This window comes from Oryctolagus cuniculus, chromosome 1, assembly GCF_964237555.1.
Source record: "Oryctolagus cuniculus chromosome 1, mOryCun1.1, whole genome shotgun sequence".
Classification (NCBI taxonomy): domain Eukaryota; kingdom Metazoa; phylum Chordata; class Mammalia; order Lagomorpha; family Leporidae; genus Oryctolagus; species Oryctolagus cuniculus.
The window spans coordinates 214,564,168-214,586,497 of NC_091432.1; the positions used below are offsets into that span (position 1 = coordinate 214,564,168).

General features: G+C 42.7%; 1 protein-coding gene across 8 annotated transcripts in view; it reads right to left on the reverse strand.

Annotated features, from left to right (window-relative positions):
• The window catches only part of LPAR1 (lysophosphatidic acid receptor 1), a 153,828-nt gene that overhangs the window by 80,142 nt on the left and 51,356 nt on the right, over nt 1–22,330 (reverse strand). For all 8 annotated transcript variants that reach the window (XM_008254984.4, XM_008254821.3, XM_051843292.2 and 5 more), the window contains exon 2: nt 2,546–2,700. In XM_008254984.4, the coding sequence (XP_008253206.1) occupies nt 2,546–2,590 (45 nt within the window). In that variant the 5' untranslated portion in view covers nt 2,591–2,700. The remainder of the gene's footprint in view (nt 1–2,545; nt 2,701–22,330) is intronic.

Consider the following 22,330-nt stretch of genomic DNA (forward strand, 5'->3'; position numbering starts at 1 on the left):
TCAGTACCTGGGAACTTGGAAACTGGACTTGGAAAGCGGTGACCTCAGGTAACAGACACTAAATCTCTCTACCCATCCGCTAAGTGTCTCAGGCACCAAAAACCAACCAACCAACCAACCAACCAATAAAATAACTACTGGGGCTGAGGGAAACCAAACGCCCAAAGTCAATGAACTGTTCAGGAGGCAACGATCCCTTCATCAACAGCGAAATACACATGATGGAGGTAACACTAGACATCCTGGAAAAGAACACTAAAGAACTGTGACGTTACCCATATGATAAAATCCTCAAGTCTTTTAGGAGGCAGAAAAAAAAAAAATCACGTACAACAAATGAAGCAAAAAGACCCCTCTTCGGAGCAGGTATTGTGGTGCAGCAGGTTTGCTGCATCCCATATCTGCATTCTGGTGCAAGTTCCAACCCCTCCACTTCTGGTCCAGTTCCCTGCTCAGCATCCTGGAAGCCAGCAGACTGGCCCACGTGGTTGCATCCTTGTCCCCAGTGTGAGATACCTGGATGGGTTCCTGGGCTCCTAATTCTGGCCTGGCCCATCCCTGACTGCTGTGGGCACTGCAGAGTGAACCAGCAGACAAAAGACCTCCCTCGCTCTTACTCTTTCAAGCAGACAAAAATAAATAAAAAGTACACATTTTTAAATACTACTTTCTCCTTCTTTCTTCTCTGCTTCTCTCACAAACACAGGCACTACTTGAAATACATATAGAATTTAATAGCCTACAAAATTAAACAGAAGAACAAAAATGTGGAGCATCGTTCTACATCTTTAAGACTCAAACATTAATGAGTACAGCTCTTCCTCAAAGGTTTAACAGGAGTCTTCAATAAAGTCCAAGCAAAATGTATATTCCAATAAAAAATGCACAGATTTCAAATTTTTGTACCAAAATAAGTTTATCTCTCTCTCTCTCTTTTTTTTTTTTTAGGTTTTATTTCTATGAAAGGCAGACTTCAGCAAGAGAGGGAGAGAAAGACAAAGAGTTTTTCCACCTGCTGGTTCATTCCCCAAATGGCCACAACAGTCAGGGCGGGGCCAGGCCACAGCCAGGAGTCTGGGACTCCACCTAGATCTCCCACGTGTACGGCAGAGAGTATTTAGGTCATCTTCTGCTGCCTTCTTAGGCACATTAGCAGGGAGCTGGATCAGAAGCAGAGCAGATGGGACTTGAACCAGTGCTTGGATATGGTGTCAGGTTAACCTACTACATAAAAATGCTGGCTCCCATAAGCTTATCATCTAATTATAATTTTTCGCAAACCTTTTCAAGTACTCTAGTACTTTGTACGTTAGCCTTGGCCTAAAAATGACTGTCATGGAGAGAGGTCACCCTCAAGAAAGAGTGAAGAGAAAGGAAGAACAAATGAGAAACTATCCTTGTTGACCCACAATGTGTGCTGTCCATGTATTATATCATTTAATCTACACACCACCATGTGAGGGAGGATCACAGGAGAGGAACTGAAGCTGACAGAGGTTAGCACGAGGAAGGTTCTTCTTCTTTTTCTTTCTTTTTTTTTTTTTTTTTTACAGGCAGAGTGGGCAGTGAGAGAGAGAGACAGAGAGAAAGGTCTTCCTTTGCTGTTGGTTCACCCTCCAGTGGCTGCCGCGGCCGGCGCATCGCGCTGATCCGATGGCAGGAGCCAGGTACTTCTCCTGGTCTCCCATGGGGTGCAGGGCCCAAGCACTTGGGCCATCCTCCACTGCACTCCTGGGCCATAGCAGAGAGCTGGCCTGGAAGAGGGGCAACCGGGACAGAATCCAGCACCCCGACCGGGACTAGAACTTGGTGTGCCGGTGCCGCTAGGCGGAGGATTAGCCTATTGAGCCGTGGCACCGGCCAGAAGGTTCTTCTCCCATAATCAGAGGACCAGGGATGTGATTGGAAGCTCGATGACCCCAAAGTCTGTTCCCCCACTGGACCATGCTACCTGCTGAAACTCAAGAGTCCAGGGAAGATTCAACTGGACCAGGTTGTAAAATAATGCAAAAACACAATGTCCCTGCCATCTCACTTCTCTTCACCGGACAGAAATACCACCTCATATGACTCTATTCAGAAGTTTCTGGAATCACATTTTGTTTTCAAAGTTCCTAGAACAGGTTCAAGAAAAATAATAATTATAGGAAGAGGACAACAAGTTTGGCAAATTTGTTCTTAGATCCATTCTGAGTATTTCATTAAACCCAAAAGCAGAGAAGAGAGGAAAAGCAGCAGGATTTACTACTGACTTATCTTGATTTGGAGCTGGCTGCCTACAGCAACAGCCAGGCGTGCTACGCCCTAAAAACCAAGGCCGCCTATGCACAGAGGCCAGTTCACTAAAATCACTTGTCCATTGTTCCAGCTGCTTCCTGAACTAAATGGCACCTCACTCACAAAAGCACCATTGTCCAAATACCCACCCAGATGACAATGAGAGCGAAATACATGATCCCTGGAGTCGAACACACTTGCTGAAACTCCACTTAAGTATCTGACAGAACTGTGATCAGCTCAAATCTACGTGAGTTTGAATCCTTACCTGGGGCTGTGAAATTACAGGGGTGGAAGTAGAGGCAGCAGCCATGGCTGCTCTCCAGAGGGCGGTGGTTGGCCCAGCACTCCAGTGTCAGACAGGGGTGTCCAATTCTTGTGCCTGCTGATCAGATGGTAGTCATGCTAGGAGAAAGTGTGCACCTGGAAGGAACAGGAAAACCCACATTTAGCCTGGAAGATTAGCACCTGGGAGTGACGTACCATCGGCCAGAGACCCAGAAGGAAGATATGACATGTAAACACCATGACTTAAATGATGTTATGTAGATATAGTTTCAAAAGTGGGAAACCAACTCTGTGTGCCATCATTCAACAGGAAAGGGAATGCCTGATCTACAACTGAAACTACAATATACAGTTTATATACCATGAGTAGACAGAATAACAGTGGCAAACAACCCAGTTCAACTTTATTCATTTGCAAAAGGAAAAATGAGGGTAAGACACAAGAAGGAACTAGAATCACGCATTTAGTTAATAATACAACTTGGACTACAGCAATAGCCCTAATTCCTAGTCCAGTATGGAACATAAGAAACTGAATACACAATAGGTTTTGCTTACTCAAGGAACTTAATTACCATTCTGAAGACTAAAAGGCAAGACATCACCATGTCACCAGTCAGTCCCAAGAACAGGTCAGGTACTCAGGCAGCAGGGGGAAGGGAAGCTTTAGAAATGTGACCTACACAAGTGTAAAGAGGGGGCAGATTTTGAAAGTCTTTTGATGTCTCCAAGAAAGGATGCTAAATGAGCACAAGGTGTAAGGTGTAACCAAATCTTCTCTTAACAGCATGCCCATTAAGAAAACAGAGGGGCCAGCGTTGTGGCATAGTGGGTAAAGTTGCTACCTGCAATGCCAGCATCCCACATGGGTACCAGTTTGTGTCTCAGTTGCTCCACTTCCAATCCAGCTCCTTGCTAATCTGCCTGGGGGAAAAGCAGCAGTAGATGGTCCAAGTGCTTAGGCCCCTGCCACCTTCGTGGGAGACCTAGAAGAAGCACCTGGCTCCTGGCTTTGGCCTGGCCCAGTCCTGGCTCTTTCAGCCATCTAGGGAGTGAACCAGCAGACAGAAAATCCCTGTCTGTGTCTCTCCCTCGCTATGTAACTCTTTCAAACAAATAAATAAATCTTTAAAAAAAAAAAAAGAAGGAGGAGGAGGAGAAGAATAATAAAAAAAACCTCACAAAGATGCTCAATTTCCAGCAACACAGCTTGGCCTTAGTTCTGTCAAAAGTCTGATGTGGTCATTTTACACACTGCAGTTTAAATTCAGAAGGGGGACCTTTTATTTTTATTTTGAGAAATTAAGGAAATTATTTCAAAAGAATTTTTTTTTAGTTTTTATTTATTTACTTGAAAGTCACAGTTACACAGAGAGATGAGAGGCAGAGAGAGAGAAAAAGAGAGAGGTCTTCCATCTACTGGTTCATTCCCTAGTTGGCCACAACAGCCAGAGCTGCACCAATCTGAAGCCAAGAGCTTCTTCTGGGTCTTCCACGTGGGTGCGGGGCCTAAGGACTTGGGCCATCTTCTACCGCTTTCCCAGGCCAAAGCAGAGAGCTGGATCAGAAGTGGAGCAGCTGGGACTCGAACCAGTGCCCATTTGGAATGCCGGCACTGCAGGCGGAGGCTTTACTGGCTACGCCACAGAGCCAGCCCCAAGAGAAACTTTCATTTTAGGTGGTCTTCAATATATTTTCTTTTACTCGAAAGATATTTATTGAGCATCCACTGCAGAGACGGGGAACCTCTGGACCATGGGCCCGCAGAATCACTGGGTCTGGCCGTGCTAAGGCAACCGCAGCGGGGGCTGGAAATTCACTCAATCTGTAAGCAGGCTAACTGTTACTGTTTGTCATTTTGTGCGGCCTGTGAATGATACAAATATCCAAATGGCCCTTGGTGGAAAAAAGGTTCCTGTGGGGAGCAACTGAGACTAGACTAAGTTACTGGAATTAAGACTTATTCTATGCATCTGCCCTCCACAATATGGCGCTGAGAGAAAGAGACCAAACAACCTCTACGCAGCTGCCTCTCGCCAGTTTGACTGATAAGCTGCAGGAGCTGATCCTGCTTCTGATTGGAGGAGAGCAGCGTACTCGGCGTGTGGGTAGCAGAGTTGGGATTGGTGGAAGAGGACTATAAAGGAGGAGAGAGACAACATGCACCAGGAACATCTATCTGAAGGAACATCTGAGCAGCCCCCGAGAGAGCCGGCCGGCGGTGTGCCACTCCTCCACGCAAGCGGGGAAAGTGGCAGGGGGAGCTGCCCCTCCACGGAGGTGGAGGGGTCGGCAGCCAACCCGGGAAGGACCAGCAGCAAACCCGGGAAGGGCCGAGCAGACAAAAGAACAGCGCAGGGTTTAGTGTCGTTCCTCCACGAAGAGGGGGAGCGACAGGTTCCCCACTCCTGAATAGAGAACCAGAGGCGTAACAATAAGCCTGAGCCAGCCCCTGCCTGCAGGGAGCTTTAGTCTGTAAATATACTTTCTAGTTTCACCAACATGCAAGACGACTCTTGAGCACTTTCATGGAAAATCATGCTCTCCATAATGGTAACAGTAATGAACCACAGATCACCAGACCCAGGCCTTGTGCAGTGGGAAGGGGAGAGCCGGCTGCTCCATCCACATCCTGTGGCAGCAAACCCTACAACATTGTTCCCTCTCAGCTCAGGGACGCTGGGCAAGTCACCAGCTCGGAAGGGTGCCTCACTAAGTGATGATGCAGGTTTGGCACCGACTTCCATGAACTTGATTTGTTAATGTGTATGCTTTTGTGTATTAGCCTTCAAATGATAGTTTCCATCACTTTAGTTTTTAATTGTTTAGAACTGTGGAACTTTCCCATGTTCTTCCCCCAGTGAGATTATTTTCATTAACAAAGAGATAGTAAGTCTTACGCTATCTTGGCAGGGCACTCAATACAGAATCACATTCCTGCCCTAGTGGTGTGGCCCTTAGATCCAGTTTTAGGTGGAGAAAAAGACCTGTTGTTTACCACACCCTGAGTTGAAATGAACAGCCCAGAAGAGAGGTGTACGTATGTAGGAATGCCTTTCCTTTTTCATGATGGTTGAAGGAGTGCTGAGAAAATTACAGGATTCCACAGTGCACTGTTTTTACTGAACTTATTCTTGGCATCACTTTGTAGCCACTCCTACTTTTGTTTTTCCTTCTCCTTTTATGTATTTATAATTCACATGCTCTTGCTCTAGTTGAGAGGTAGACAGATGGACACATAAACAGCATGAGAACCAAAGTACAAGAAAAGCAAAGTGAGATTCTATTCTTAAGCATGCACACTATATGCTAGGGTTCTACTCATTTTGGCCAAGGTAAGTCATTATGCAATAGAGCCTTAAAATATGACCAACATTGAGAATACAGAGTTGCCAAAAAGGTGAACACAGGCTTGTTCTAGTAGAGAAATAAATTTGGAAATAGATAAAATCAGCAAAACCAGTATGATACACAGCATCACTGCCAACAGAAGAGGGAGAGCAGTCTGGAGTTTACTGAATGCCCCTGGACGTCTAGCCCTGGAGCAATCATTTCAAGTAGCACTAATGCTGGTCCTGTTATTTCACTTCTCAGAGGAGACACATGAGGCTTGGAAAGGCCATGAATCATTCTCAAAATCACACAGCAAGGAAAGGAGAGGGCTGAGACCTGAACCAGGATCAACACCTGGGCCCCTGCGCTTTCACAGACCAAGCTCCAGGCAAACAGAGTAAGAAGACATGGAGGGGCTGGCACTGTGGTGCAGTGGGTAAGGCCGCCATCTGCAAAGCCAGCGTCCCACATGGGCACCAGTTCAAGTTCCGGCTGCTCCATTTCTGAGCGAATGCATCGAGATGGCTCAAGTGCTTGGGCCCCTGCACTCACATGGGAGACTGGGAAGAAGCTCCTGGCTCCTGGCTTTGACCTGGCCCAGCTCTGGTCATTGCAGCCATTTGGGGAGTGAACCAGTGGATGGAAACTTGCTTGCTCGCTTGCTCTCTCTCTCTTTTACTCCCTCCATCTCTCTCTGTAATTCTGCCTCTCAAATAAATAAATAAATCTTTTAAAAAATAAAAAGATGAGGAGAGTGCATACAATCTAAGCAAAACTTTCAGATAATCCTGAAGACAGCAGGATGAAAATCGTATGGCCCACAGAGTGTGCCATAGAGAGAGAACCCAAGCTGCTCACCTCATGGAAAGCTTTACGACGTGGTTCTCATTTTCATTCATCTCATATCCTTCAGATGCCTGATATGCAAGATAGGTAGTGTCATATCTTCAAGAAGAAATAAGACAGAAAATGAACTGTCTTCCTCCAAAAGCACTCAAGATATATCTAGTTTAGAAACTTCTGTTGATCCTACTTGCACATGGTAAGAACTGTTTATCAAACCAGCTGATGTTTACTTATCTCTGCCAAATACAAGGGTTAAACAACATTGCTTCAAAAGTACAGGAATGGGAGTTTAGCCTACAGGTAAGACGTCTACATCCCACATCAGAGAACCTGGCTTCAATACCTGGCTCCTAACTCCAGCTTCCTACCAGTGCAGACACCAGGACACAGCAATGATGGCTCGGGTAGCTGGTCCTTGCCACCTGTGCGGGAGATCTGGCTTGCATTCAGCCCCAGCCCAGCCCCAGCCCAGCCCCGCCCAGCTACCACTGCAAGCATTGGAGAAGTGAACCAGCAGAAGAGGAAGCGCTCACACACTCTCTCAACTCTTTCAAATAAAAAAAATAATAATTTTTAAAAAGTAAAAAATCAGCTCTGTCAGGTGAGTGATGTGTTAAATGTACATCTATGGACCTTACTTCCCAACATAGTCAGGAAATGCACAAATCATGGAGGAACTAGACAACGTGACAAGATAATATCCTAAGTAATAGCGTGACTCAGGGCCGAGCTGAATAAGCCAGTTCGTGCTGACACGCTAACCGCCTGTCTTGCCAGTGCCCTATTCTAGCAACTCTAGTGTTGCACAACAACTTCTCAAGAAATACACCCGTCTTTGAACTCTTCCAAGTACTTGGCCTGTCCTGTAATTCTTCCAACCTCCATAAACCTCCATCTCTTTGCTGAAGCTCTAAAACTGTGTTCTAGCCACAGAAAACCACAAATCAGTGTGGGTTTGCCTCACTAACATCAGGTTTTCCAGCTACTCATGGGTCATGACGAGTGCTCCTTCTCCTCTGCCCTAGTTGTCTCCACTTTCCATCATCCTGCTACCTCTTCTCATTGATCTCTCACTTCTGAAAACCACAGAATTACCTCCTATGCCTCTGACCTGCAAAAGATGAGCTTTGCCATCTATGTATTTACAAGAACATTTATCTAACCCCCTATAGTTATTGGATATGAATTACAATTCAAACTAGATATATAAAAGTCAACTTCCAAATACAAAAACTGCATGCAAAGCTTATTCTTCAGTGACAGATTATCCAAGAAACTATCAACTGATTGTCATAGGAAAGGTCCTGAGTCAGCCCTAGGAACCACAGATGGACCCCAGATACTGCTTCAACTTCCACAAAAGAGGCTGACAAAAGGACCAAAGCCCAAAATTCCCTGCATGTGAAACTGTGCTGGCGTGCACAGAGGGTAAACAAACCAAAACCCAAAGATCTGTAATGATGCCTTCTGCGAAGATGAAGACCGGAGGGGACTGAGCCAGGAGAGAGCTGGGATCCGTTGAAAACACACCAACTCCTTAGACAGGTTGCTGGTCAACCAAGCAAGCAAGCAAGCCATCTCTGGCTGTATTTACTCCCAATTTGCATATGGCCATGATGACTGGCCCAGAAAACCTGAGAGAAAAGAACCTTCCCAGCTGGCTTCTGACTAGGACAGCCAGGCCAAGTGACAATGACCTTGCTAATTACAGTGTCACACCAAACACCTAAAAGAAAGTTTCTGGTTTGAGGCAAACTTTCCTTTGATTACTCTTAGAGCTGATGCTGGCTCTCTCCCCAGGCCTCCCAGGAAGATGAATTTCTAATTGGTAAATTAATTTACTACAAATTTAACCTTTTTCCTTTATCTGGACTTGAGTCAAGCAGTGACTCATGTAAGTCTCCTGAAAGAACACAGGGCAACACTCAACCCTGGATATGCCAGGGCTTTCTCGTTCAAGGACAAGCAACAGAGAACAAGCTAAACCCACCAGGTCAATGAAACCTACTATCCTTCAAAATCAGAGAAGACTCCAGAATCCATGCAAATATTTACTTAAGAAGTAGATGTACTGCATGAAAGAGAAAACTTCAGAAGATTTCTAGTTCATGGTTTTAAAAATTCCTGAGGGCACAGCAGCATCTCTGTACACAGAATGGTCATGGAGAGAAACACGAGATCAGAAAAGAGTTTGCTTTCCATGAGTGAGGTTGGACATCTTTCCATTTGATTATTGTTTGTAGTCCTTGACTATTTGTCTGCTGAACCATGGTCTTTTTACTTTTTATTTGTTGAACTCTTTATTTAGTAGTCATTAAGCCTTTGACTGTAATGTAAATTAAAATGTGATCTCAAAAAAAATAAAATATTAAGTTGAAAAAAAGAGTTTGCATTCACCAAAAAAAAAAAAAGGAAAAGAAAATTCAGGTTAGAAATTCAGAAGTAAAATATAAAATAAAGCAGAGAAGAAAAATTAGTGATGCAGAAGACAAACCAGAGCTTCCAGGAAGAGACAGGGGGAAGGGGAGGACAAAAAAACTACATAGGTGAAGATTTTAAAGCCTCCAACCCCAAAACAGAAAAACTGAACAAAAATTAATAAAAAAAAGGAAAGAAATCATCAATGCTGAACCTAGAAAAGAATAAATTTATCCTCAAAATTTTAGAGAAGTATACACACAGGTACACAGCATTTTAGATGACATACGGAAAATTTTCAGGCTTGGAGTCTGTGCACATTCTGTAGAGAGCTCTACAGTCTGGCAGAAACCAAGCATAAAAACTCTGGACCCAAACCTAAAGGAACTAGAAGATGAGCCATACAAGGACCAGAGCTACATCTCATCTTTCTTAGCATCTGTTGCCTCTACCTAAGCTGAATAGCATCTGAAGCCGGTGTTCCATCACGTAAGGCCTGAGATCAGAAGATTCTTCTCTCTGGAATGTGAGCAAAAAAAGACTTAACGATTGTAACATCAAGAAGGAATCATTGCAGCCATGCAAACAGAAACAGGATGCTTGAAACTGATGATCCAAAAGTCCATGAAAGGTGAAATACAAATGGAAGGGGCATGCCCAAAATGCAGAGCAAGACACAAAGTGAAGGGAAACAAGAGGAAAAATGAGAAAGCTAAGGGAGTGGCCCAGGAAGCCTCACAGCCAAACACCAGCAACTCCAGAATGAAAAAGCAGAAGGAAAAGTAAGGAGAGGGATCAAATAACTAACTCGAAACATTTCCTCAACTGGAAGGGTATATATCTAGAGACAGTAAGGCCCACCAAGTGCATACTTTCTGATCACCTTAAATGATTTAATAGGCACATGTTATATACTACGCCCAGATTATACACATCTTGCATAAGATTTTCTTTAACACTGCAGGTTTTTTAAACTGCTGTAAGATATCAGAAGGGAGGCAGGGAGAACTCACAGACTAAGGATTAGGAATCAGAAATTTGGGGACTTCTCAATTGTTAACCCTGGAGGTTAGAGGACAAGGGAGCAATCCTGGATCTTGAATACTGAAGGGTGTTCTGCAAAAAGCGAGGAAGCTACAGGCAGGGAAGGCGTGTGATGCAGGAATCAGGGGGCCAACGCAGAACAACAAAAGGAGTTCCCGCTTAACTGAGAAGGAAAATCACTGGACCACAGGTAAGAAAGACCCAAAAGGCAGCCCTGACAGAACCACTTTCCACCTGGATACAGGGAGAAGTCTCTGTAACTAGGAGAACTTGAGGTTGAATGAGCAGTAAGCACATTTGAAAACTGAGCAAACACCAAAAGAAAGAATAACTAGAAGTAAAAAGCTGGGGATTCTACAACATAACCCAGGAGCCAGGAGCTTCTTCCAGGTCTCCCACGTGGATGCAGGGGCCCAAGGACCTGGGCCATCCTCCACTGCCTTCCCGGGCCATAGCAGAGAGCTGGATGGGAAGTGGAGCACCGGAACAGGAACCCGTGCCCATATAGGATGCCGGCACTGCAGGGGAAGGCTTAGATCTTAGAGATTTTTAACAGCCCTTGTCTCAACCTATGAGGAACAGTGTTTGTTTCTGAATACTATGTTAAACTCTTAATTTATGTAGGGTTCTTATGAGTATAAAGTTAACTAAAAATAGATCTTTGTAAAAATTAAGTAGGAAAATAAAGAAGGGTGGGAGTGGGCGTGGGAGGGCAGGGGAGGGTGTGAAGTATCACTATGTTCCTGAATCTGTACACAGGAAATACATGAAATGTGCATTTCTTAAAGAATTTTTTTTAATTTTTAAACATTAAAAAATCTTAGAGATTCAATGCAAATATCAACTGCAGCAACTACAACAACTGAAAGTGGTAGCTTTAGTGATGGAAAAATGACAAGGAGGAGAATAGGGCTCCTGGGACCTTCATAAAGCTATTTGACACTTTAAATCATAAATTTATAATTTTGATTTTAAATAATTTCACTGCCTAAATTAAAAATATAGAGCAAAAGTGCCACCTGGAGAAAATCAAGTCAATGCCATGGAAATTTGACTGGGGAAAAATCATATGCATTTGTAACAATGGAATTTATCAGACTGATTAGAAATTATGGATACAAAGCACAGAAAATATTCAACCTAATAATGGGCATATTTGAGAAGAGCAACTTACAAACACACAAAAACAAAATTGCCTGATTCTAAAAATAGGTAAAGGACTTAGACATTTCCCCAAAGAAGATACACATATAACAAACAGACATATTAAGATATGTTCAATATCACTAATTGCTAAGAGAAATGCAAATCCAAACTGCAAGGAGATATCACTTTACACAAGTCAGGATGGCTGTTATAAAAACAAAACAGAAAATCCTGCTGGTGAGATGTGCAGAAATTGGAATCCTTGTGTACCACTGTCTGAATGGATAAAATGGATTGTCACTATGGGAAATAGTATGGACAGTCCTCAAAAAATTAAAAACAAATCTACATTTTGACCCAGCAATCCCTCTTCTGCCTATGCTTGCAAAAAAACTGAAAACAAGATCTTGAAGAGCTATTTGTACACCCAAGTTCATAGCAGCATTTTTCACAGTAGCTCAGAAGTGGAAGCGGCCCAGGATGAACAGATAAAAGCACAATGTATAAAGGCAGGACATTCTGACTCTACAACATGAATGAATCTTGAAGACATTATGCTAAGTGAAATAAATCAATCCAAAAGACAAATATTATAGGATTCCACTTATACAAGGTACCTAGAGTAGTCACATTTATTTATTTATTTAAAAGGTGGAGTTACAGAGAGGCAGAGGCAGAGAGAGAGAGAGAGAGGGAGGTTGGTCGGTCTTCCATCAGTTGGTTCATTCCCCGAATAACTGCAATGGCCGGAGCTGGGCAAATCCGAAGTGAGGAGCCAGGAGCTTCTTACAGGTCTCCCATGCAGGTGCAGGGGCTCAAGCACTTGGGCCATCTTCTGCTGCTTTCCCAGGTGCATAAGCAGGGAGCTGGATAAGAAGAGGAACAGCTGGGACTCAAACCAGTGCCCATGTGGAATGTCGGCACTATAGGCAGAAGCTTTATGCGCTATACCACAGCGATGACCCCGGGCAGTCATATTTACAAGGACAGAAAGTAGAATGGAGGCTGCCAAGGACTGGAGGGAGGGAAGAATGGTGAGTTTTCATTTAAGGGATATAGAATTTCAGTTTTCTAAGATATCAAGAGTTCTGGAAATTGGTTGTACAACAATGTTAATATGCTTGGCACTAAACAGAGCTGGACACATAAATGACTAAGAGGGATAAGTTGATATAATGTGTATTTTATCACAATTTTTATACATATAAAGAGTTTACCACATTCCAGGAAAAATATAAAGACTCTACAGTGGAAACACAGGTTAAGTACTTAAACTTCAAATATTGAAAGAATTCCCATTAAAAGAAAAGCAAGGGGCCGGCGCCTTGGCTCACTAGGCTAATCCTCCGCCTTGCGGCGCCAGCACACCGGGTTCTAGTCCCGGTCGGGGCACCAGATTCTGTCCCGGTTGCCCCTCTTCCAGGCCAGCTCTCTGCTGTGGCCTGGGAGTGCAGTGGAGGATGGCCCAAGTGCTTGGGCCCTGCACCCGCATGGGAGACCAGAAGAAGCACCTGCCTCCTGGCTTCGGATCAGCGCAGTGCGCCGGCCGCGGCGGCCCTTGGAGGGTGAACCAACGGCAAAGGAAGACCTTTCTCTCTGTCTCTCTCTCTCTCACTGTCCACTCTGCTTGTCAAAAAAATAAAAATAAATAAAAATTTTTAAAAAGGAAGAAAAAAATCAAATCACAAGAGAAAAAAATAAAATGAGGCTAGACACAGCCACCATTCTGGCTACAACAGATAATAAGATGAACAACTTTCAAGACTTGGTCAGAATACAGAATAAGTCACAAATTTACAGTCAGCCAAGCTGTCAGTTACACAACAGAAGCAAAATACAAAATTTGAATATAAAATAATCAGGGTGTATTTTGGCCTGAAAAACATCGCTTGATACAATACAACTGCCCATATGACAAGTCAAAACAATGTGCTCGGGACAGAGTCGGCCTGAGCACCCTGTCCACCCAGAATGCTGGGGACAACAGTGGTCAAAAACAGGCATGCAGGGGTGGCTGTCTGGCCTAGCAGGAAAGATGACAGTTAGGGGTGGGCTTCGGGACATCAGCTAAGCTACCACGTGGGACCCTCACATCCCATCAGAAGGCCTGGGTTTGGGCCCCAGCTCTGCTTCTGATTCCAGATTCCTGCTAGCACACACCCTGGGAGGCAGCAGGTGTTGGCTCAAGTACTTGGATTCCTGCCCACCCTCATGGAAAACCAGGTTCAAGTCCCAGACTCCTGACTTTGGCCTTGCCAAGCCTGGCTATTAGCAACACTTGGGTAGCAAACCAAATGATGTAATCACTCATACTCGCTCACTGTCACCTTGCTCTTCAAGGATATGAAAATAAATATCTTTCAAAGCGACACATTTGAAATACACACAGCTCATGAACTAAAACTGCATAAAATCACAGAAAAAGAGAAAATTCTTTACTTTTTGAGAAAGAAACCAATTCACACTATTTTATTTCTAAAGTTGATAAAATCAGAATTTCAGGCTCAAAGACCCAGGAAGAAAAGAAACAGGGGAAAACAGGGTGCCAAGGAGCCAGCCCCGGTAAGCTGCCTTCTGGGCTGCCCATCCTGACCACTGGCTCCCACAGCAGGGATGAGGCTTGGGGACAAAGAGACTGGCGATCACCTTCAGAGTTCATTTGTGGGATCAGGGCAAGGAAACCAGAGAGGCACTTGAGAAGCCAAACACATTCCTCCAATTTTGTTCCAACACATCTGTGGCCGCACAAACTTTCTCCTACTCCCAGAAGACAATATAATTCACGTTCTTAAATCTTTCGATTTCCAAACACTGGGTCAGTTTTTCCATTTGCTCCTCCACCTTTTCGATCACAATTTTTATTCCACGTTTTGGCCTAAAAGTCCATCATTCTTTCCATGTAGCACCAAGCTGATGTGTTCAGGGGAATACAGTGAGCCCATGCTCACTGCAGAAAGGAAAACACAGGACCACAGTCCCAGCAGGACGTGTATTTTGTCCGTTGAATCCAGGATTGTGGAAATGAAGAAATTGGCCAGAAACTACATAAAGTCGCTATCCTGATTTCAAAGACTGGCTAGACAGGTAGTTTCACTATACATGTGTTCCTGATGGGGAGAAATGCTATCCTGAAACTTGTCAAAATAACCAGGAAGGGCCAGAAAGAAACGAAACTTTTCTTTTCACAGTGGGTTAAGCTACAATCTGCAGTGCTGGTATCCCATATCAGAACGAGTTCAAGTCCCAGCTACTCTGCTTCCAATCCAGCTCAGCGGACGATGGCCCAAGAACAGGAGATCTAGATGGAGTTCTAGATGCCTGGCTTTGGCTTGGCCCACACCCACCGAGACCATTTGGGGAGTGAACCACCAGTGGATGGAAGACCTGTGTGTGTGTGTGTGTGTGTGTGTGTAAATCTCTAACTCTGACTTTCAAATAAATAGTCCTTTTTTAAAAAAAAAAAAAAAGTTCATAGAAACACTGGAATTAAAAAGATAAGTTTAGGCTGGCGCCGCAGCTCACTAGGCTAATCCTCCGCCTTGCGGCACCGGCACACCGGGTTCTAGTTCCGGTCAGGCCACCGGGATTCTGTCCCGGTTGCCCCTCTTCCAGGCCAGCTCTCTGTTGTGGCCAGGGAGTGCAGTGGAGGATGGCCCAAGTGCTTGGGCCCTGCACCCACATGGGAGACCAGGAGGAAGCACCTGGTTCCTGGCTTCGGATCAGCGCAGCGCCAGCCATAGCGGCCATTTGGGGGGTGAACCAGCAGAAGGAAGACCTTTCTCTCTATCTCTCTCTCTCTCTCACTGTCTAACTCTGCCTGTCAAAAAAAAAAAAAAAATGTTTATTTTAACACAAAAAATGTAGTCCATGCAGTTTTTCACAGGACGCATTTTCCATGAACTTTTTGAAGACCCTTCAAGTACTGCTAAGTGGGGGAGGTGAGAAGGGAAGGAGGGTGAAGGAGATCAAGTGCGGGTGGGAGCAAAGTACCCAAAGTGCCAGTCAGAAGGTAGAAGTCTGTGGCTGTGGAAGACAAGGGATGAGCCAGAATGAGCTTGCAACAGCAGGGATTTCCGGGGGCTGTTCCCACTGTTTAAGATGCCAAGTAGCTGATAATTCAAGCACCTTTGGCAGAATAAGTCAGAAATCAATTCTGATTGCCTGAACCAAAGATATCACAGGATAGTGATTTAAAAACTGTACATCAACACGAGAACGTTATGTTAGAGAGTTTTCTGATACGTTTGAACACAAGGTAGGAAAACAGGCCCTCAGATACGATTCTTTAGTCAGTCCAATTGTTCTGATCGTTCCAGAATACATTACAGATTTGTGTGTAAGTGTGTGTGTGTGCATGGTTTGCATCAACAGCCTGACAAGTACGCTGACTCCAAGGATCTGTAACTGCACACTAAGAATTTACACTGTGGGAAGAATACTGCGGGCAAACAGGGTGCTTTAAAGATGCTTAAAACAAAGATCATGGATGACAGGAAAGTTTTAGAAGCCATCCAACACGATAGTACTTGCCAGCTGAGGTATTTAAACTAGATTTACATGCAAATCCATTTTAAACAGCCAATAAAATTAAACTACTGAAATATCTATCTCCTACTTGAAAAACATACACACAGAGAAAGATAATACCAACTACATGTTAACTATTACATCTTGGGGTGACACAGGCATTTTAATCTTCTACCAAAAAAGAATGAATAAGGCTACAATAGAGGACCAGGGACCAGTTATAACCAGATATAGATTTAAAGATATGATTCCCCCACTGATCCCAAAATGCACGTGAGAAAACTGGTGGAGGCCATCTGAAAGGATCACAGGGAACAGCACCTGTGATCAGAGAGCTGGGAACAGCCTCTGCTCCCATCAGCAAGCCCAGAAACCTCGGAATCTGTGGGCCATTTGGGTGGACTATCCAGAAGCATTTCGCCTCCGCAGCAGGGAATAATTCTCCCTAGACTAAACACCGGGCTGATCGTGTCTAACAACTCTGACAAGCAAGATACGAAGAAAGCAAATTGTTTCCAAGTAATTAACTGTGACTGAGAACAAAGCTTGAGAATATTTATAGGCACATAAAAAACATCACCATGCAACAAGGTAGAATTCACATGGCCTGGGTTCGCAGCCACACAAAGAAGCAGGAAAGGATGAGCCACAATGATGAGAAAAACCATTCCACTGAAACAGATCCGAAACGGACAAAGTTGTTAAAACTGACAAGTACATTAAAACAGGTATTACAACCACCTTCCAATGCTCAGAAAGTCAAGAGAGACATAAAAGATACAAATCAAACATCTACTTGTGAAAAAAATACAGTATATAAAAATGAAAAATAAATGGAGGTAACAGAAAACCTGACTTCATTGGAGAAAAGATTAGTGAAGTGGTAGCCATAAACTATCCAAACTTAAACACTGAGGGGAAAAGAGAATTATGGGGCCAATGCTGTGGCACAGTAGGCTAAGCCTCTGCCTGCAGTGCCAGCATCCCATATGAGCGCCGGTTCATATCCCGGCTGCTCCTCTTCCAATATACCTTTCTGCTGTGGCCTGCGAAAACAGTAGAAGACAGCCCAAGTGCTTGGTCCCCTGCCCCTATGTCGGAGACCTGGAAGAAGCTCCTGGCTCCTGGCTTTGGATCAGTGCAGCTTTGGTCATTGCAGTCATTTTGGGGGTAAACCAGCAGATGGAAGACCTCTTTCTCTCTCTCTCCCTCTTTCTGACTAACTCTGCCTCTCAAAAAAAAAATCTTAAAAAAAAATTAAATTTAAAAGAATGTTAGTGAACTAAGGAAAATTTCAAGTGGATTAATACACATTTTATTCATGTTCCCAAATGAAAGAGAACAGAAAATATTTTGAAAAGTAAAGGCTAAAAAACTCAAACGTTGATGAAAACTATAAGCCCAGATTCAATGAGTTCAATGAACCACAAACACAAGAAGCAAAGAAAAACACACAAACAGCGTAATCAAATTTATAAAAATACAGCCATAAAAATCTGCAAAGCCACCACAAAGATAAGTCTGACAGCAGGCTTCTCTGACCGTGAACAATGAAAACAAAAAGACCAAGGGTCAACACTGTTAAAGCAATGGGGATACTATAAATCTGGAGTTCCATACCCAGGGAAAATACTGCTCAAAATGAAAAGTGGAACAAAAAACAGTTCAGTTCAAACACTAATAATGAAAAATATTCATTGTAAGCAGATCTTACACTACAAGAAATGTTAAAAAGTCCTTTAGACAGAGGAAAATTATATCAAGTGTTGGCAAGAATGTGCAGAGACTGGAAGCCTCATACACTGCTGGCTGGAATGTAAAGTAGTGTGGCCATTATTAAAAACAGCCTGGTGATTCCTCAAAATATTGAACATAGAGTTTGTACAACACTTAGCAATTCCGCTCACTGCTCCACTCCCGAGAGAACTGAAACTGTACGTCCACCCAAACACTCCTCCGAGAATGTTCCCACAAGCATTATTCAGAATGCTTCAGAATGTCAAAAAGTGGAAATAATCGAGATGTCTAGTAACCGGTAAATGCATTCTAAAAGGTGGCATTTAACAACAGAATACTATTGGGCAACAAAAAGAGATGAGGGAGTGATAAATGCTGTATCACGCATGAACCTTGAAAACACTGAGTGAAAGAATCCAGTCACAAAAGGCCACATGTTCTGTGAGTCACCTATATGACGTGTCCAGGATAGGCACATCTATCTGTAAGTAGAAAGCAGTTTCCTCTAGAATGATACAAATTTTCTAAACTAAATTGTAATGATCACTGTACAACTCTGAATATAGTGAAAATTTAAACTTTTTAAAAAGAGAGATGTACATTTGAAATTTTTCATTTATTTTCAGTCTTTACTTGAAAGGCAGAGAGAAAGAAAGAGATGAAAAGAGGGTGATCTTCCATCTGCTGATTGACTCTTCAAATGCCTGCAACAGACAAGGCTGGCCAGGCCGAAGCCAAGCTCCCATAGGAAGCCTGAACCCTAAGCTCCCAAAAGAATGGCAGACAACCAAATACATGGGCTATCACCTGCTCCCTCCCACATCGCACAGTAGCAGGAAGTTAAATTAGAAGCAGAGCTAGAGCTACAACTTGAACCAGGCGCTCCAGTGTGGGCTGTGGGGTGTCCCGCAGAGCATCTTAAACCACTGAGCCAAACACCCACCCCAAAATTTTAACTTTAAGTGGTTTAGTTATATGATATGTGGATGATAGCTCAATGAGGCTGTTTTTTTAAAAAGTTATCAACAAAAATAGTAACTAACAATGAGGTATCTCTCAAAAGTAAAGGTAAAAAATGTTAGGAGGGGAAAATTCAGGATACACTACAGTAAGGCTCTTATGCTACACAACATGACTTAAAAGTAGCCTAAAATAACTTACAGTCTACTACAGACACTGACTGAGGCACTTACAACAAAACAAAGAACTCAGCTAATATCCAACAAGATAAAATAAAATCGTAAAACACACCAAATCCCAAATAGTAAACAACAGAGGGGCAAATAAACAGCGAGATATCAAACTGCAACACAACCATATCAAAAAGCATATACTGGTACACAAACGTTAAATTCAAGCGGGCCAAGCCACCCAATTAAAAAGCAAGGCTTGTCAGACTGAGGAAAACAGCAAGCCCTAACTACATGCTCTCTACAAAAACCATACTTTAAGGATGAAGACACGAGGATGGAAAAAGACCCACCAGGACAACACTAAACAAAAGAAGGCCCAGGAGCCTATATAAATATTGTATATGTATAAAATATGTATAAAATAAATATAAAATATAAGTGTACAAAAATACATTTTAGAGTAAAACAAATTACAAAGGTCATTTCATAATGATAAAGGGTCTATTTATCAAGACAATGTAACAATCCTAAAAGCTTATGCATCAAGTGACAGATATTTTAAAATATACAACCCAACACCAGCAGAGTACACATTCATCTCAAACACATAGAAACTTGTACTATTACAGACCAAGTTCTAGGCCATAAAACAAGTCTCAATACATTTAAAAGGAAGTGGGCTAAATAAAGTATGTTCTTTGACCACACTTAAAGTAGAAATGAGTAACAGATATTTGGAAGATAAGCAAATGCTTGAAAAGTTAATAACATTTCTAAATAACTTATGGACCAAAGGAACAATCAAAAGGGGAAATTATAAAGCAATCTGAATTAAATAAAAATGAAAACAAATTACATCAAAATTTGTGGGGTGCCACTAAAGCAGTAGCTAAGCGGAAACTTATACTATTTAACACCTATAGTAGAAGGGAAGAAAAGTCTCATTAAGTGACCTTATCTTCCATCATCAGAAACTAGAAAAAGGTCACCTAATTACTCAAAGGAAGGAAAAAAAAAAAAAAGAAATGGTAAATTATGAAATAGAGATCTAAATAAACTGAAAAAATGCTTCTTTGAAAACAAAAAACAAAAAAATTGCTAACCTTCTCAGACCAATCAGAAAAAACAAAGAAGACGGAAATACTAATATCAGAAATGAAAGAAGTGTTATCACTTCATAAACATTAAGTTAATAACAATGTGGTTAAGGACATAAAAATAGACAAGATTAATAGATCATAATATCTCTATCATATCCACTTTTATGTTCAAAAGTAGACCTACATTTATATAGACAAGTAGTTTTTTTAAATAGTATTTTAAATTTTATTTTCTTGAAAGCCAGAAAGAGAGAGAGAAAGAGACACACTCCATCCTCTGATTCACCTCCCAAATGCCTACAACAGCAGAGTCTGGTCTAGGCCACAGCCAGGAGCCCAAAACTCAACCAAGTTCTGCCACTCAGGTTGCTGGGACTCAAGCCCTTGAGCCATCACACGCTTTCTCCCAAGGTTCAAATTAGCAGGAAGCTGGACAGGAAGCAGAGCTGGGACTTGTGTCCAAGCACTGTGAACTGGGAGGTGGGTGTCTCAAGCAGCACTGTAACCATGACACCAAACACCCCTCTGAACACCTGAGGCAAAAGAGATCATGGAGAAATTACCCATTTTCCTCCACTCTTCAATACAAACAAACAATTGTGCTGGGGCTGTTGAATATAAATAAAACAAACTTAGATTTACCACATGCAAACATTAACTGAAATATACCACACATCTAAATACAAAACTTAGAACTATAAAATGTCTAGAAGAAAACATGAGAGAAAAATCTTTGTGTAGTTAGGGTGTAGGAAAAGTATTCTTAGATAAGATACCAAAAGCCTGATTTTTAAAGAACAAATTGGGAATGGGTATTTAGCCTAGGGGTAAGACACCCGGGTCTCACACTGGAGTGCCTGGGTTCAGTTCATGCCCCAACTCCTGACTCGAGCTCTCTGCCAACGCAGACCCTGGAAGGCAGTGGCAATGGCTCAAGTAATTGGGTTCCTGACTCCCACATAGGAGACCTGAACTTAATTCCCAGCCCTGGCCATTGTAGGCATTAGGGGATTGAACCCCCAGATGGGAGCTCTCCCTCCCTTTATGTCTGTCTCTGTCTCTCAGGTGAAATGCTCCATCTTAGATAAAAACAGTTTGTAGTAGGTTTTTCTTTCCTTTAAGATTTTAACAATTTTTAACATTTTCCCATATTCACTTCATATGTAGATATTATACACATTCACACAGTTTTGTTTCTGAAGATAGGGGTATTCACATCACAAAATGTGGTATTCATGACCATGATCCACAACTCAAACTTTTTCAAAAAAATTTTAAAAATGAAAAACTGAAAAATTGTACATCATTAAAATTAAAAAATTCTGCTCTTCAAGAGACACTGCTAAGTAAATGAAAAGACAAGCCATAGTTCCAGGAGAAAATACTTTCAGAGGCCAGAGTTTGGCATCAGTAGGCAAAATCACTGAGACACTGGCGTCCCATATGGGTGCCTGTTTGTGTCCCAGCTGCTCCACTTCCAATCCAGCTCCCCGCTAATGTGCCTGGGAAAGCAGTAGAAGATGGTCCGCATGCTTGAGCCCTTGCACCCACGTGGAGACCTGGAAGAAGCTCCTGGTGATACCCTGGCCCAACTCTGGACATTACTGCCACCTAGGGAATGAACCAGCAGATGGAAGATCTTGCTCTCTCTCTCTCTCTCTCTCTCTCGCTTAATCTTTCAAATAAAATAAATAAGTCTTTTAAAAAAAAACTTGTAAAGCATACATCTATTCAAAAAGCTTGTATCCAAAGTATGTAAGAAATCTCAAAATTCACTAAGAAGCCAAACTCCTTTTTCAAAAGGGGCAAAACATTTGGATACTTCACCAAAAATAATATACACATGACAGATAAGCACAGAACAATAATTAGGAAAATGCAAATGAAAAGCACAATGAAATGCCATTATATTTCTACTAGAATAGGTAAAATGAAGAAGACTGACCATACCACAGAAGGGTAAGGATGTGAAGGAACTGCAACACTCACTACTGATCTGGGAATGTAAGAAGGGATATGTTTGCAAACAATTTGGTAGTTTCTTTAAAAGTTAAATGTGTGCCAGCACTGTGGTGCAAGGGGTTAAGCCACCTACAACACCTACATCCCACACTGGAATGCTGGTTCAAGTCCTGGTTGCTCTGCTTCCAATACAGCTTCTTGCTAATGCACCAGAAAAGGCAGAGGATGACAGCTTCGGGACTTGGGCCCCTGCCATCCCTGTGGGAGACACAGATGGAGTTCCTGGCTGCTGGCTCTTCTGGGCATTTAGGGGAGTGAACCAGCAAATGGAAGATCTCTGTCTCGCCCTGTCACCCTACCTTTAAAATAAATAAATAAATCTTTAAAAAAAATGTTAAACATCATTCAAACCAGCCATTTCATTCCTAGATATTTACCAAAGAGAAAAGTCTATGCAAAGACTTTGCCACAATTGCTTACAGTGGCTTTATCTGTAATAGCCAAAAATTGGAAACAGCT